This window comes from Capricornis sumatraensis, chromosome 11 (assembly GCF_032405125.1).
Source record: "Capricornis sumatraensis isolate serow.1 chromosome 11, serow.2, whole genome shotgun sequence".
Classification (NCBI taxonomy): Eukaryota; Metazoa; Chordata; class Mammalia; order Artiodactyla; family Bovidae; genus Capricornis; species Capricornis sumatraensis.
The window spans coordinates 40,375,666-40,393,467 of NC_091079.1; the positions used below are offsets into that span (position 1 = coordinate 40,375,666).

Sequence of the window (17,802 nt, forward strand, 5' to 3'; positions counted from 1 at the left end):
AAGTCGAATACTTTGCTGATAGCTCTATTTAATTATTGCTAACAAATTTGAAACAGGCTGGTTTTCAGTCAACTGTGCTTCTGTAGGGCACACATCCTGTGAGTGAGTGCCTTTTATCTGTGTCCCTCCACGCATTTTACCCAAGCCCGTTCGTAAACACAAAGCTCGTGAAAGGGGTTGGGGGTGGGGGGTAGAGTGTGCAATAAAAATTAAACTGGACCACAGTGCAGTCCTTAGACAAGGATTTTCCTTCATATTTTTTTTTGTCTTCTTTAAACCCAGCCAGATATGTAATTTGAGAATAGCATTTCTAATATTTAAATTCTATTGGAAAATAAATTAATAAACACACTTGTAAAAATATGGCAGACTTCAAAATGCAGTTAAAAGATAAAAAACTCTTTGATTAGAAATAAATAAAATATAAAAATGTCACATTTATTTTACATATACTGTACAAAAAAAAACCCAAAAGAGTGCAATGAAGGAATAAAAGGAAAACATATGAAAATAAATAAGATCTAATATTTGACTGCATTGCTTTTTCATCCAAAGAGTCTATCATAGTTTTTCTTTCCTTTTCACGTCAGCTGGGGGGTCGGGGGGAATTAGTGCAATGTTGCAATTGTAAATGCAGTATGTCCACTGCCTGCCCAGGTGGCCTGGAGCCCCTCCAGGTGTGTCTGCGAGGCTGGCAGGGCTCCCCAGGGCTGGGGCACTACGGTCTACACGTGGATGCCCTTGACCGCCTGCTTGATGCTCTCCAGGAGAGCTTTGCATTCCGGCGAGTAGTCCCGCTCCAGGTTGCTGTACATGTCTGTGAGCGTGTTGACATATGCCTCGAAATTCTGCTCGCTGATGGGCCCCTGAAGGAGGACAGAATACAGGGCTCCAGTCACGTGACCTGGGCTGCCGGGAAAGGGGGAGCAGGGAAAGGGGGTGTGGTATTCTGACCCTGGAGCCTAGGGAGGGGTGAGGGCACCCGTGTGGCAGTTGGAGTTCAGGGGGAGTCAGGAGTGAGTGTGTGGTGGGCTGGTCTGCTCACTCTTCACTCAGCTAGTGGGGGAGTGTGACCACTTATCTGTGCATGTGTGCCAAGTCCCTTCAGTTGTGTCCCACTGTTTGAGACCCCATGGACTGTAGCCCACCAGGCTCCTTTGTCCATGGGATTCTCCAGGCAAGAACAGTGGAATGGCTGCCATTCCCTGCTCCAGGGGATCTTCCCAACCCAGGGGTTGAACCCACATCTCTTACATCTCCTGCATTGGCAGGCGCGTTCTTTACCACTAGCGCCATCTGAGAAGGCCGACCGACTGTCCATACTTTGGGAAAAGCTTAGAGCCACACAGGATGGAGGTCTGGCTACTGGGTCAGGTCCCTCCCAGCTGCACCCCTTCTGAATGCCTTCTGCACCCCTTCTCCTGAGGAGGGAGGGGTCTCAGCCTCAGCTCATGTGTGCATGAGCTCAGCACAGAGACCTTGTCTGCAGAAGGGGGTGCAGGCCGGGCAGGGGAGGGGAGGGGAGGCCCTGCTTGTGCCAGAAGCTTCCCCAGACCGCCCTGAGCTGGGACCGAAGGGATGTGGGGGTGGGGGGGGGCAGCTGTCTGGTGAGAATTGTCCTCTTTCATCCTCAGACTCCTTTGTCCACATCCCCATTCCAAGAGTCAGAAGCAGGCTCCTTCCCCCCTTTCTCTGTCCTTCCAGGTGATGATGGGATCCATAGTCAGGTTTGTTCATCTCCTGCTCTCTGTGTGCTGGGGCACCTCCTCTCCCTGACCCGATGGCTCAAACTGAACAGCCCCTGGACATGTGGAAACTGCACATGAGTGAAGGACTGAGCAACCAGCAGGTTCCCCCTGCCCAAGCCACCCTTCTGCTCCAGCCCTGGGAGGGAGTCTGGGGGCACGGGGAGGGAGCTGTGGCCTCAGACTGACCATCTGTGGGAGCTGGATGTCAGCAAGGCTGGAGATGAGGGCCTGGCTGAGCCCCGCCAGCTCCTTCAGCAGGCTCTCGTTGTTCTGTTCTATCAGCTTGTTCTCCTCCTCGATGGTCTTTAAGTTGCTCTCCATGGACGTAATCTGAAAGGGAGAAATTGGGAATGTGGAAGCAGATTCCGGAAGGACAGGGCACCAGGTGGGTCTTGTGCCATCCTTACTCCCTTCCCTCATTCTTTCTTTTTACCTGTGTCTGGAGTTTCATCATATCGGCTTCAATTTTAAGGTTGGACTCGTTGAGTTCCTTTATTTCTTCATCCAAATGCCTAATTTCTTCATCACTCTCTATACCTGTAAAAAGTCAGATTTTTTTCAATTCCAAGTGAAAAAAGAAGACTGACAAATCTGAGTCCATATATGTTTAATTTGTGGTTTGGTAAGTGAGAGCTGGACCGTAAAGAAGGCAGAGCGCCAAAGAATTGATGCTTTTGAACTGTGGTGCTAGAAAAGACTCTTGAGAGTCCCTTGGACTGCAAGGAGATCCAATCAGTCAATTTTAAAGGAAGTTAACCCTGAATATTCATTGAAAGGACTGATGTTGAAGCTGAAGCTTCAATACTTTGGCCACCTGATGTGAAGAGCCAACTCATTGGAAAAGACCCTGATGCTGGGAAAGACTGAAGGCAAAAGGAGAGGGTGACAGAGGATGAGATGGTTGGATGGCATCACCAATGCAACGGGCATGAACTTGGGCAAACTCCGGGAGATGGGGGACAGGGAAGCCTGGTGTGCTACAGTCCATGGGGTTGCGAAGAGTCAGACACAACTTGGCGAATGAACAACGACAAGTGAAAGTGAGACTTTAACTTGAAATGTTGAATTTTTACCCAAATCCATGTCCAAGATTCTAAGAAAGTGGGTTCAAAGAGTTGCAGGATGGACTCCCTTGGTAAGAACTGCCCCAGGATTCAATGTAGCTCTGCTGTGTTCCAGGTCTGCTGGCAGATGAGTTCACAAGTAAGGTCTCATTGGAACTTGGCTGGACCCTGTGGGGCAGGTGTCATCATCCCTTCCCCCATGAAGGCCAGAGCCTCACAGGGGCTAAAGGAGGCTCACTGACCACCGACATGACCACATCACCTGGCTGGGGCCAAGGGAAGGGGCAGGGCTGACCTGAGATCCAAGGCCTGTGAGTCTGTTGTGCACAATGTCACCAGGACAGGAGCACCTGGACTGTGCTGATTAGTGACCAAATGTAGGGACCTTCTGAGCCACTATTAGAGGCAGGGTGGGGGGCAGTCCTGGCAGGTGGGTTCAAGCCCAGGGACCCACAGCTTGACTTCTTTGTGGACTTTAATCAGAAGCAAATGTGGTCTGGGGGCAGTGTGGCTTTGGAGTCTGAACACTTCCTGACTCTTTTTGTTGAAGTTGAGTCACTTCACCTCCTCGTGCTTCAATAAAATGCTGTGAGAATTAACACAAAAAAACATAAAGTGCTGAACAGACAACAGGTTCTCAATGAACGGGGTTATCTTCCCGTCATTCTTTTATAGGAGTATGAGTGCATTTTAAAGATTTTAAAAGTCAGGAATAGTGGCTGATAGAAGCAGGATTTAAGGTCATCTCAACAGTCCAGAATGATGACTCTAAACCAGAAGATGACAATTCAGCAGGATAAATGTGATCACCAGCATTTAGATTTAGTAAGATCAATGCCTGGAAGCAGGCTGGGTGGGAATCGGCAGCTTGTGTGCAGAGGTGCAGGCTCTGGTATCTTCCTGGGTCAGGGCTCTTGAACAGCAGTGCATCACCTACTGAAGCTGGGCCTCGCACAGCCCAGCAACTTTACTCCTAGGGGCAAATGTTTACACACCTACAACAGGAGGATGTGCGAGCTGCACGAGGCATATTGTGCATGGAAGCACAACCTGGAAACAAGCCACTGTTTCTAAGAGTCGCGCATGGATTTAAAAGATGGAGCAATGCTTTCAGACTCATGTAGAACTGAGTGCCAAAGATGTCATTGACTAAAATCGATGAAGCCAAGTAATGATTTCGCCTCTGTTTCCCAGATGCGTTAGGATGATCTTGTAAGAGAAGAACACATGCCTGAGAAAACGCTGATGAGAACTCAAGAAAAGTACTCAGAAATCAGAGGGACATGAGAAGATTCCAGTAGGGAGGATGGCTTAGCCACTGTGTCGGGGGTCGACCCTGGGAGAACATGCAGGGAAATAGAGACAGAGATGCTGAATTAAACCATCTGGATTCATCATAAAAATATCATTCTGGGTGTAGGACAAAAGGTAAAGAAGGATTCAAACATGGGTGCCCAAACCTTGAAATTTCATAGAGGGCTCATACCAGGAACACACACACATGCAGGCTTGTACAAAAACTGTCATTTTAAGATTCAAGGACAAAAGTTCAACCAGTGAACCCTAATTCTTCCAGCATCATTGCCCAATTTTCTCTGTTGGAGATCCTTATTAAAAAATAGGAAAAAAACCAAGACATTGTTTTTTAGAGAAAGTTACAGCTTAGTTCAAATTTCAGGAAAGTGTCTTTCTTGCCTCTTCAAATATCACTTCCAGCATGGAGCAGGGTTTGGATGTGGGCCCCTTGGGGGGCCAAACCTTGGGGGTCATGGCCCCGCCCTGTCCTCCTACCTCCAGATGCTTTGACCTTGATGGTCATTAGTTCTTCAGAGACTTTGCCCTTCTTGATGGCTTGTGCATTGAGAGGACATCCAGACAAGCTGTGAAAGTGAAAATTACACCAGTGGGTGAAACCCATACTATTTCTTAGAAAAATTAAAATTTTGTATTCACTACATACTCTTTAAGTCTTTGCCTGCTTACTCATTACATTATAATCTGCAGTCTCTGTGCAGAAAGTAACAATATCTCCTAAAACAAAAGCAGTGAAAGTCGCTCAGTCCATGTTCAACTCTTTGAGACCCCATGGACTATACGGTCTGTGGAATTCTCCAGGCCAGAATACGGAAAAGCGTAGCTGTTTGCTTCTCCAGGAGATCTTCCCAACCCAGTGATCGAACCCAGGTCTCCCACTTTGCAAGCGGATTCTTTACCAGCTGAGTCATAAGGGAAGCCCAAGAGTACTGGAGTGGGTAGCCCATCCATTCTCAGGCAGATTTTCCCGACCCAGGAATCCAGCTGGGGTCTCCTGCTTTGCAGGCGAATTCTTTACCAGCTGAGTTACCAGGGAAGCACATGAATAATGTAAATGTTTTGTATTTTTTCTTAAATCAAAATACAAATAGCTAGTGTAGATCATTATCATTTAATCAATTTTTTTAAAACATCACTATTTTGTATTTTTGTGTCATTTTTTTCTTTTAGCAGTAATTACTTTATTTTCTGTAAATGTAAAATTGTACCTATACAGTTTGAATAAGATTTGCTCCAAATTAGTCAAAATGCCATGGATAATAAATCTAGTTCTTTCTGTCTCTATGCACACTTTCATCAGATCTTTACAGAATGACTCAAAATAATACAGGCTCAAAATAATTATTCTATCCCATGATGGCAAATTCAGTTTGAGTAAGTGAAAGTTTCAAATTTACTCTTTAATTTTTCTTAAAAAAAATGGTTTTGTTGGAGTATAGCTGTTTTACATTCTGTATTATTTTCTGCTGTACAGAAAAGTGAAGCAGCTATTCTGTAGCTTTTTAAAACATCATTTTTTATTAAAAAATCTCTTTGTTGTTATTTAGTTGCTCAGTCGTGTCCAACTCTTTTCAACCAAGTGGACTGTAGCCCGCCCGGCTCCTCTGTCCATGGGATTCTCCAGGCAAAAGTACTGGAGTGGATAGCTGTTCCCTTCTCCAGGAGATCTTCCCAACCCAGGGATCAAACCCACGTCTCCTGCTTTGGCAGGCAGGTTCTTTACCACTGAGCCAGGTATGTGACAGGAAAATAAAAGGAGGGGCTGCAGGTACATTTAGGAGCCCTCATTGCTCACGGTGCACTGTCTTGTAGACTGTTTATATATCTTTCCTACAAAGCTGTTCCATTCAGGCCTGCTTCTTTCATCTGTTTTATTTAAATTGCACCAAAATGATAATGACAACATTGAACAAAACATGTTTTCTGTTGGACATGATGAGATGATTTTTTGTTCTAAGCAGCCACTAATTTTTTGTCATTTGTTATATTTTTGGATCAACAATTTTGAAATAAAATTAAAAATTATAATAATCAACCATTGAAAGTATTTTTTCCCACAGAAATTTGGTTACTAATTATTCATGAGACAATCATTTTCCATCCAAAGATTAGGACATTTGCTAGAATGAAAGAGGGTATTTCTGAAGCAAAACCCTTAGTAAACGCTTGTAGAGTGCATGCATTTTTTGAAGAATTTAAAATTATTCTATATTAAGATGATATGAAATAAAACAATACTAGATATGTAATACTACATGTAAAAGGAAGGCTGTGTGGTTTTCCAAGACTTGATAAATTATGAAATATTTTACACAGCGAAATAAAACAATGGAAAAGCAGAAACTGAACTGTGACCATGATATTCTGTTTTGGAAACTGCTCACATAAACAGTGGCCTCAACTGGCACAATATTATAAAGCAATTATCTTCCAATTAAAAAAGAAAGAAAGAAGATGCGAAAAAAAAAAAAAAAGAGTGGCCTCTATAAGCTGCATTATCTTTCTTTCTTTTTCTGGGAAGTTTTTGCCAGTCTGTCTTGTTTTATGACACCTACTGTGTTCTGAGAAAAGGGTCACAAACAGGATTACTGTCTAGTTGGTAAATGGGACTTTAAAAGTGACCTGCGGGAGGCTGGTAACAAGATGGATGTTAACACCTCCAGAGAGTTCTCTGACTCTCCCCTTGAGGGTCTGGGTTATTCAGACAACACGGGCTGAGAGGAGCGGTTGTGTGGATGGTCAGTGAAGCCCCACAACCACAGGGCTGACATCTAGTAGAGTTCACGACAGATACGAGATTCTGGCCTAAAAATGCCACTGGGGGCTTCCGTGGTGGGCCAGGGGTTAAGAGTCCGAGCTTGCAACGCAGGGGCACGAGTTCCATCCTGGTGGAGGAACTAAGATCCCACATGCTTGTGGCGGGGCCAAGAAAATTTTTAAAAATGCCACTGGGTATTTTGTATCTCCAAGGATATGAAACAAATCCTAAATTTAAGAAAACTAGGGCTTGAAAATATTTTTAAAGTTCCTTTTTCTTTTCAGGAGGCCAGGTCCTCCACAAGGCTCAGTTCTGCTGCTCAGGGAAAGGGGAGGTTGGCCGGGCGTCACCTTCAGGGTCTGGGCAATGCATTGTAAAGGCAGGAAAGATGTGCTTTATATGGCTTGGACCAAATTCACAGTGCAATGAAAGTACAGGAAGGCAATTTTAAACTATATATATCTTTGTCTGCTCTGTTATAATGAAATTGCAGGTGACACATTTGTGTGAGGGACGTCCCTGTATAATATATTTATAATCTTCAAAAAAATGACAGTTACATCTAGTAATAAATGAGTTATATTTAGTCCCAGGACTTCCGGTTTTCAGCTTCAAACATCCATGAGTGTGTGTGTTTATCTGTGTATTTAATACTACACCATTCGTCACCTCAGTTGCCATTCTTTCAAAGTGGAGGTTTGTAACATGAAGATGCAAAGCAAGGTTGTAAAGTGCTTATCATGTAACCCTGATGCTGGGAAAGATTGAAGGCAGGAGGAGAAGGGGGCAGCAAAGAACGAAACAGTTGGATGGCATGACTGACTCAATGGACATGAGTTTGAGCAAACTCCGGGAGATAGTGAAGGACAAGGAAGTCTGGCATGTGGCAGTCCATGGGGTTGCAAAGAGTCAGACATGACTTAGTGACGAAACAAAAGCAACAAACACAACACTGACGTCATGCACAGGTAACTGCTCTAGGCAAGCTCCATAACTGTTCCCGTTTTGCTGAATCTTAAATGGGAAAAGTTACAGACCGTGCCTTAGAGGATGCCCAAGAGGAATCTGCAGGAGTGTTGGCCTGGTGGTTGGAAGGAGCCAGGAAACACCCGGGGTGGGCTGGTACCTAGCTCAGGAGAGGAGCTTTGTGTCCTGATGCTGTGAGCTGTGCATGGGGGCAATTCTTGAACTTCCCTGCACAAGGATTTGTCTGTCAACGGAGGCAACCATAGTGCCTGTAGCTCATGGGGTTTGTGAGGGTTTAAAGGAATAAACAGTATGAGGAACTTAGCTGGAACAGCCTCTCTGCCAGGACAGAGCAACCTGGATAGCGGCTGGCCTTTGGCAGAGATGGGAAAGACAACCGAACCATGTCAGGATGTTAGGGGCGAGAATAGGACAGATAAAGGTGTATCATAGGTCAGTAGTGTAATCCCAGCACAAGTCATTCCTACTGTAATGAACTATTGCATATATGCACATATATTAATACAGCTGTACAAAAGGGAAAGGAAATAGTCTGTGTCAAACACTTATTATGTGCCAGGCAATAAGCTAGGTATTTTATTATATTACTTGTATGAAACCCCATACAGCGTAAAAGAAAAGCATTCCACCTCAAAGAGAATTTCCCCAGGTGACGTTCAGGCTCTTTGAGTAGCAAGACTGAAAAGCAGTGCAATCTGAATTATTCATTTGTCTAAACTCTTAATTGTTTCTCTTCTATAAAATAATATCTCTGCATTAATATTGCAGCCTATATTTTTTCAGCTCCTAATTTTCTTTTTCACGTGATGAAATAAACGGTCTGTACATAGATACACACAATGCGTATCTGCAGTTGAAAGAACAGCCTTGAGGGGTTTACCATGCGTTTACCTGCAAACACAGAACACGCTTTCAAGCCTCACCAGCCCCGTACAAGAGCTGGCTCCTGGTCCCCAGAGACGGCCACTGACTCCAACTATAGAGGAGTAATTACCTGACTCTTTAAAAATGGGATTTTGCTACATCTTTTTTCACTCGGTGGAAACAAAATCACAACACACGTGTCCCTCAGCGCTGTGTCACTCAGTACCTGCTCCAGTCCTTGAGGAGCCTTCAGGCCCATACCGATCAGCAGCCCTGCACGTGGAACCACCGCTGTTTCCTGTGCTTCGGGGACTGTGGTGGGGGGTGAGTGGGGGACGGGTGGGGGGTCAGTGGGGGGCGGGTGGGGGGGCGCGTGGGCCCCAGCCTAGAGTAGGTGGAGCAGACCTCCTGGCACACGTCTGTCTCTGACTCCGGGTTCAGGAGTGTCTCTGGGGCTGAGCTGGCAGCTGGATGGCAGGGCACCTTCGCTCACCTGCCCCATTACACCTATTACATCAGCTTTCCGACACAGTTCTTCCAGCTCCTCCTCCTCCATCCACAGCCCTGAGGGTCCCTGCACCCGCATCAGGCCTTGGTGTCACCACATAAGACTACCCGGGAGTTTACAGAGAATTCTAACTGAGGGATGTGCTTGCCACTGTCCAGTATTGACGTTTCATTATTGATGTCAACATGGATATTACAGGCTCTGTGATAAGGAAGCATGGCCGCTGCAGAGCCCGTGTGCCACTGGGCTCACCTGATTTGTGACTGTCCTTCCTAAATGGGAGATGACAGTGCAGACCCCGCAGAAAACAATGTATGCTGCTGTGAACGTGATCAGGCATCTGAGAGCCATCAGAAAAGAAACCACCGGAAGAGTTCAGGAGCACTTCCCTGGTGGTCCAGTGGCTAAGACGTCACACTCCCAATACAGAGGGCCCAGGCTCAATTCCTGGTCAGGGAACTAGATCCCAAAGGCCGCCACTAAAGATCCTGTATGTTGCAACTAAGACCCAGCACAGCCAAATAAATCAGTAAATAATAAATAAATGTTAAAGGATAAAGAGTCCGGATTCCTCTACAAGCAGGTGTGACTCGGAGAAGAGAACCTCATTTCCCGACATACAGACATGCACCTGGGAATGAAATCAGCTTTGCTGTGTTTGCATCCTGCCCATGAGCAGAGCGCCAGGACTCCCTTGTGCTTCATTAGATCTTAAATCTGCATCGTGAACCACAGCCCCATGACGGGAAGGGCCCAGTGCCCGGAGAAGCATGCAGGAACCCTCCAGGTCCTCTCCTTGAGGTGGAATGAGGACGACACCTGGGCTGGGATCAGTGCTTCTGGCCACAGGCCGGATGAAGTCCATGCCACTGAGTGAAGAAGGAGCTGAGTACTTGGGAAGCTAGAAAGGCTTTTCTAAACCTCTCTCACCCTCTGTGTACTTATCAGTGGCTGTGTCCTTTTCTTTCTGGCTTCTGGGGACGAGTCACAGCTTCCCAGCTGCAAACTATCTACCATTTGGTCTGAAATGGAGTCAGTTCGTGAGCAGAAGGGAATGACATCAATGAGCAAAGTGAAGCTTCACAACCATATGACATCAGAGAGTCGTTGTCACCACCCAGAAGTAAAACAAACCCTTGAAAGATAGAACCATCCGAAAAACAGTGGCATGAGCAACATTTTAGGACAAAAGATACAAGCACAGTTTTGAAAGTACCTGAAAGTCAAGCAGTGAATTTCAGAAATAGAGAAAAGAACATTTTCCATCTCTCAAACTGGTCTAATACCTCTCTGGCAAGACTTACTGCTTGAAATCTAAGGTGCTCATTGCTAGAACATTCCTGACCTTGGGGGTCTCTCCCCCACACCCAGCCAGTGACAATCAATCATAGCAACCACGTGACAGACAGCAAAGCTCACCTCCTGTGGGTGACGAACACGTTGTTGACGTGGCCCAGCCCGTTGCAGCCTGGCAGGGGGCAGTGGGGAAGTTCCTGTTTGTTCAGCTTCCAGGAGAGGGGTGCCCCATTGAGCGGGTTCTCCTTCTGTCTCTTGGCAGCCAAAGGACATCCAGACGCCGTGCGGTGGGATGTGTATTTACCTGATATGTGACCTTGGCCATCACACCCAATCACAGGGCATCTAGAGAGACACAGCACAGTCACTAGATGCTGGGAGAGATGAGATAACCCAGGTGAGGTGCTGTGACCAAATCGAGGCGGCGATGTTGAGTTCAAATCACACAGGAATCAACTGAGGGAGATGACAGGGTTTACCAGATGTCTGGTAGATTCTGTCTACCTTCAACCAGGTAGACAATGGGTCCCGGCAGTGACAATGGTTCCCAGGCTCTGAGCTAAGCAACTGTCGTGCATCATCTGGAGGAGAGAGCTGTCATCCCACTTTATCATGTCATTGTGCCAACTCCCTTAGGTTGTGTCTGATTCTTACTGACCCTATGGACTGTAGCCCACCAGGTCCCTCTGCCCATGGGATTCTCAGGTGAGAATACTGGAGTGCATTGCCATGCTTTCCTCCAGGGGATCTTTCTGACCCGGGGATGGAACTCACATCTCTTAAGTCTCCTGCATTGGCAGGTGGGTTCTTTACCACTAGGGCTACCTGGGAAGCCCATCACCCAAGGCTTGAGGCATATTTCTCAGAGGAGGGAATTCAATTTAGATAAAATTGTGTCTTAGGCAGAATGGAAGTTCCAGGGGAGGTGCAACCATGTTGATGACACCAGGGCACATCCCCAGGAGGCTTCCTTTTGAAAGAGACTGAAAAAAGACACCCCCCCCCCCACACACACACACACTCCTTCTGCAGCATCCGAGAACTGAGCGAGCACAGGGGAAGCCCCTGACCGCTCTTGTCTGTGCTGTCTCAGCACTCGTGATGCTTGGTCCCCAGCCACTTCCCAGCCTGGATCCTGAGTCCTGCCCGCTGACCCTCGTTAGGCTTCTGCCCTGAAGCAGGGTCGCTTACTTGAGTTCAGGGTCTTCTTTTTCTTCCTTCGTAGGAGTCACCTTGACACCACCTTTCCTGGCACGAGGGCAGCCAGACAGGCTGAAGCAGAGACCCAACAAAGAGCAAGAGAGAAGTGTGTGATCTCACAGTATGCTGCCGCCCCTCTAATCTCCATCTTGGGGGCAGGAGTCTGTCCTACCTGCGGTGTGAGGCATAGTTTCCGGTCACGTGCCCTGAACCGTCACAGCCTGGGGTAGGACACCTGGAAAAATGAAAGCAGAGCTGGGCCCTGTTGGCTTGGCGGGGGTGGGTCCCACGATACAGTGCAGAGCCAGGTATTCAAAAACAGGATGAGCCAATTTTGGGGGGCTCTTTTTGCTTAAATACAACTGGTTTTGGCTAAGAATCCATTCATGTTGATGTATGGCAAAACCAATACAATATTTTAAAGTAATTAGCCTCCAATTAAAATAAATAAATTTATATTAAAAAATAATAACAATAACAGGAAATGCTGATATGTAACTACTGCCCAATGCTTGGGAGAAACCGTATCTGTTGTTATCCTGCACCCTTCTTTTCTTCTTTTTAAACCTTATTTTGGAATAACCTGAGATTTGACCCACAGCTTACCACTGGGCGCCTGTCAACATCATGCCAAGTTCTCATCTTTTGCTCAAGGCCAGTAAATGAACTAAACTAAATTTCAGGGACTTGATTTTAGTTGTGAACTTTTGGTGAAGAGGGTATGTGGCTGTGGTTTACTGAGGTGCCATCTACCCCTGGTTAGGTCCACCCTGGCCAGACATAGGTGCAGAGGCTGGGTCCACACTCACTTGAGCTCCTGAGAGTTGGCTGCCATGAGGGACTTCAGGGTCTTATCCGCCAGGGGACATCCAGAAACACTGAAGAGGGAGGAGAGAGGCAAAAACAGAGACACGCTGCCACACACAGGCCCGACCAGGGGGCAGCCTCAGCTTCTGAACAAACCTGTGTTCAACCCATGGACAGGGGTCTGGGAAGAAGAACCAGGTCTGACCCTGGGTTAGCTGGATCAGGCTCTGGATACCTGGAATACTTCTCATAGACTGCGGTTTGCTATCTACCAAGCCAGGGGCTTTACCCAGGGACATCCAGACCCTAGTGATGACCGACCCAGAGAACCCTCTGTCTGAATCCTGAGGGATGGTGCTCAGGGTTAAAGCCACAGCCAGAGGGACAGAGAACCACACAGTGATGCAGGAGGGTGGAAGGGCCGAGCTCCCACTGTCTGCTCCACTGTCTCTTTACTCCTGCACCAGCTGCCTGCCCCGGGGAGGAAGTCCCCACAGCGTGAAGGGTCAGCCCAGTCACTGCTTTCCTACCTAGGTTCCATGTAAAGCTAAATGGAACCACAGGCTGAGGTGAACCCTAGCTTCTGGGTTGTAGCCTGCCCCACTGGATCAGAAAATCATTTTTGATCATAAAAGTATAATTTATTTACAACATAAGTAGAAAGACTGAAGATTTAAGTTAGCTTTATTTCTGAAAAACAGAATGAGCCAAACACCCAACTAACTCAGCTTCCAATTTCCGATGGAGAGAATGTCTTTCTAGAAGGGGTGAGGACAAGTCCTTGAAGAGGATGGGATGATGGAGCCTGACCCAGCAGGCGGTGAGCTACCTGCGGTGAGATGCATAGTTGCCCGTGACGTGGCCACTCCCATCGCATCCTGGTGTTGGACAGCTGGGTCAGTAAAAACACAGAATCAGGATTAGTTGCATTCATGCGGGCATTGGCTCTGCCTGACTGGTTATGAATGTGGTAGCTTCTCTTTTAAGACAAGTTAAAGGCAGTGGCAACCCACTCCAGTGTTCTAGCCTGGAGAATCCCAGGGACGGGGGAGCCTGGTGGGCTGCCATCTATGGGGTCGCACAGAGTTGGACACGACTGAAACGACTTGGCAGCAGCAGCAGCAGCAGCAGCACATGTGAGATGTGCAGAAGCTAAAGGAACTAAGGAACTAAGGATGTAGCTATATAAGGACCTGCAAACTCGCTAAGAAGAAACTTGTATGGGCTTAGCTGCTTAGTCATGTTCGACCTTTTGCAATCCCATGGACTGTAGCCCACCAGACTCCTCTGTCCATGGAATTCTCCAGGCAAGAATACTGGAGTGAGTTGCCATTTCCTCCTCCAGGGGATCTTCCCAACCCAGGCATCAAACATGTTTTTCCTGCATTGGCAGGTGGGTTCTTTACCACTGAGCCACCTGGAAAGCCCAAGAAGAAACTTATGGTCCTAAATTATGAGTTTCTAGCCTTGTATCAGTTCTCTGATTCAGAATGATGCCAGAAAGTGATGCTAAAACGTGTGTTCTGGTGATGGGTGAGAGTCAACAGTCAATGCTGTTCTATTTCTCTGAAAATATGAGTTAAAAAATAATTATTATAAACCTATGTTTTATCATGATAGTGGCTCTTAGGAATACTGGTACCAACTACATCATAGATTTCAGAAAGTTTTGTAAGTTTTTAAAGAGAAAGATAACAGTAGCTTCATAAACATGTTAGAAATCACCTGAAAAAGATCTTTGAAAATACTACCTATGGCTGACACGTAAATTGACATTTCAGATGGGAAAGCTGCTGACAGTACAGAAATAGTTAAGAGGTTTAGTCAATAAAGCTTGTGATCAGTTTCATCCTAAGGTTTGAACCCACCAAAGACACTCACGAATCACCAACCTAAGCAGTAGTCTCTCCCACCCACCTGCCCAGAGTCTGTCCCAGGCACTTCATTCATCTGAGAAGCTGATCACATTCTGTGTATCTTATGTGTGGTTTAAAAATAATGAAAGAGGATAGTTATTCTGAACAGGTTTACTCCCATAGTTAACAGGTATACCTTGGTCTCTCAGCCATTTATTTTTCTCTGACACTGCTATAATGTTGCTGGGGGTGAGCAGATTGACCCCTGCCCACTCAGTAGCCTTTATGACGATGCTGATAATCAGAGGAAGCATCAGCTACGTCAGTCATGCCTTCTGATGTTCTAGGCACCCTGCCTAATGGAGAGGTTTACCCATGTGTGGAACAGACTCTGTCCCTTTAGAGGAGTATCTGGGGATAGTCTCACGACATTCAAGATTTCTGAAATGTCACCTTCTCAGTATATTTTTCCTGTAAGCTACTTTCCGATCGTTCTCAGATATTCTAAAGAAACTATAAGGGTGGAACACCTCCATCTCTCGGGAGAGGCCTAATTTTCAGAGCTTGATCTGAGCTAAACCAGCCAGCTCTCTGCCCATCACCTTCTTAGAACATCAGGAAGGAAAATTAAAAACTACAAATATATGCAAAGAAAAAAAAGAGAACAACAATCCACATCTGAGCTGAGTTATCCCGCAAGTGCCATTCGCCCGCTCCACAGAGAAACAGTCTTTTCTGATCGTTGTGCAGCTGGAATGTGCAGAGCGAGAGGGATGGCTTGTAACAGCCTGGGAATTCCCACTTTGGAAATACATCGCCACCTGGTGTGCCAAAACAGCATTGCGTTTATTTTATTTCACTTTAAATTTTATTTCTATTTTTTAAATCATCCTTATTAATACTGCCAGGAGAGGCAAAGAAGTGCCAATGATTTTTAAACCAGACAGTGATAAATTACTTAGAAAATACAGTGATAAAGCATGCATTTAGGAAGTATAATGATAAAGTGTGCGTTTAAATAGTGGCTAATTGTTTTGTTGAAGCTTTGTGCTTTAAAGAGATCAAGCAATAAAGCAAAGGCTGAAGGAGTGACATAGTAGGAAAAATTGATGCTTTGGGCTCTGATGGCTGGGTTAATTTACAGATAGATCTTCGATGAGAAATCTTACGCAGTAACATGTGCCAATTGGGTGATACGTTCTGGGAAGATTTGCAAAGGAAAGCGTCACAGTTTAGAGAAAGGAAATCAGCTACTTCCCTTCAGTAAGTGGCGCCCAAAATCTAAATAAATTTATGTTGATCCCGTAGCATCGAAAAATCTACTCTAGCCAAACAATTTCTGGTAAGCAAGTAAGGGACATTTACCAGTTAGAAACGTAAAGCATGATAAGGACTGGGTGCGTTGTTTACAGAACCCGTGTGTGACACAAGTTCGTGAGAGTGCTTGGTACCCACCCCAGTGCTCACCTGTCCTGAAAAAAGAGGAAAACCACAAGGCCTCTAAGGAGTTCATGTCCTAGGAATTCATGACTACATTCCGAAAATTGTTCACCGCATTTTCAGAGCCCTTTCTCTTTGCACCAATGAGAAGGGCCCATGACAAAATAATTGCACTTCATTTTTCTGTCCAACATGGTGATGCAGGTTAATCATCAGTTTTTCACACTACATTTAGTTTGAAACAACTATGGAAATTTCCAAAATCTGCCTTCAAAGGATAAACATTGGTCCTTTTTGAGGATCTTTGAGATAATATGCAGAAACAAAATCCATACAAAAATTTTAGAAACTTGACTAGCAGGCCATGAGGACGTAAGTACCTGGCTGCCCAGGTCACCTCCCAGGGGGTACAGTGCTCAGGGATGCTCAGGCATCAGGAAACACTATTCTGGTAAGGGAACCTGATGCTTGGGCATTCTGCCTTTTCTGCTTTGACTTCGATGAACTTCCTGTGGCATTTGAAACCACCAAAGGCCCAGGTGGGAATTTTCTGAGCTCTCAGCTCCCAAGACCATCACCTTCCTCCTTGTCCCCAGGTCTGTATTCTTTGTGGGCGTCTCTGACCCTCTCAGGTCCCAGCAGCATGCGTGCTCTCAAATTCTGGGATGAACACTCTGTCCCCTTCCTTCTGTTTGTCTTCCCCAAAGGCACTGTCTCCCAGGCCATATCTCACGTCTGCATCTCTAGTTAACATTTTAGAAGATCTTTCTGACCCCAGACGGTCCCCCACATGCATACGGCCTCAGCAGAACTCTGCACACTGCTCTTCCCCAAATAGCCCAGCACTAGCTCATATTTCTGCTCAAACATGTGGTCTGTTCATGGAAAACTTGCAACCAGGCCATCTTCTCAGGCCCCTTGTCCTGGCCCTGCCTTCTGACTCTGTCTCTATCTCTCCCCGGGCCGCCTGGCCCTGGGGCTCGGCATAGGGCCTTCTGGTCCAAGCAACCCTTCCTGATGAACAACCCACTGCAACTTGACCAGTACTACCTGCCTGGGTCTTTCAACTCTCCCGAGTCATAGAACTCCTTGAGAATGTAACAAAACCCATGAACTCCCTTCCCAAATAACATTCTGCAGGAAGTTTTCAGTTTCTGGGCTTCCCTGGTGGCTTGGACAGTAAAGAATCTGCGTGCGTTGTGGGAGACCTAGGTTCGATCCCTGAGTTGGGAAGATCCCCTGAAGACAGGAATGGCAACCCACTCCAATATTCTGGCCTGGAAAATTCCATGGACAGAGGAGCCTGGTGGGCTACAGTCCTTGGGGGTCACAAAATGTCAGATACAGCTGAGTGACTAACACTCACACAGACTATCTCTAGCCCTAACTTGGCTCCTCTGAAGTCAGGGAATGTCAGATTAAAATCTCTGATCAGAACATAAACATTTCTAATTGTTTTACATATTTTGTTTTTCAATTTGACTTTTAATTCCCTTAGCACAAGATCAAATCATGCACCTTTTTTCATAATCCTCTTAGTTCTGAGTAGAGGTCTACGTAGGTACACATAGCATATTTAACTATCGGTCAGTCAAAATTGCCCTAAAGCAGTGTCAAGTCAGCTCCATAAGCCAAGGTGTTATTACTCAAGGCTTTGATCAGGAGTCTCCATTCTAGAACCACAGGTCACTCACGTGATGAGTTCTTTCTTGAGATCTCTGGTGTGGAGCTTGGGTTTAGGGCTTGGTATGGAGGCCTCTCCAGAGAACTTCTTTTCCTCTAAATTTTCTAGAGAGCTCACTGGGTCTTTCTGGAAAAAAAAATATAGAAGCACACAAGGTATAAGGAAACCCTGGAAAAACAATTGTATTTGAGGTCATCGGGGTCAAATCTGAGTTTTGGCTTAAAGACTTAGATGACATCCTTCACTGGATTTGTACACAAAATAAAAAAAATAATA

The 17,802-nt window shown here is 46.0% G+C and overlaps 1 protein-coding gene across 1 annotated transcript in view; it reads right to left on the reverse strand.

Annotated features, from left to right (window-relative positions):
* Positions 1–725: 725 nt before the first annotated feature.
* The window catches only part of ST18 (ST18 C2H2C-type zinc finger transcription factor), a 60,837-nt gene continuing 43,760 nt past the window's right edge, over positions 726–17,802 (reverse strand). Inside the window, exons 11-20 of the mRNA XM_068983420.1 lie at positions 17,537–17,652; positions 13,376–13,438; positions 12,549–12,617; positions 11,912–11,974; positions 11,731–11,811; positions 10,663–10,884; positions 4,604–4,692; positions 2,182–2,285; positions 1,935–2,078; positions 726–866 (exon numbers count right to left, since the gene is read on the reverse strand). Of these exons, the coding sequence (XP_068839521.1) occupies positions 726–866; positions 1,935–2,078; positions 2,182–2,285; positions 4,604–4,692; positions 10,663–10,884; positions 11,731–11,811; positions 11,912–11,974; positions 12,549–12,617; positions 13,376–13,438; positions 17,537–17,652 (1,092 nt within the window). The remainder of the gene's footprint in view (positions 867–1,934; positions 2,079–2,181; positions 2,286–4,603; positions 4,693–10,662; positions 10,885–11,730; positions 11,812–11,911; positions 11,975–12,548; positions 12,618–13,375; positions 13,439–17,536; positions 17,653–17,802) is intronic.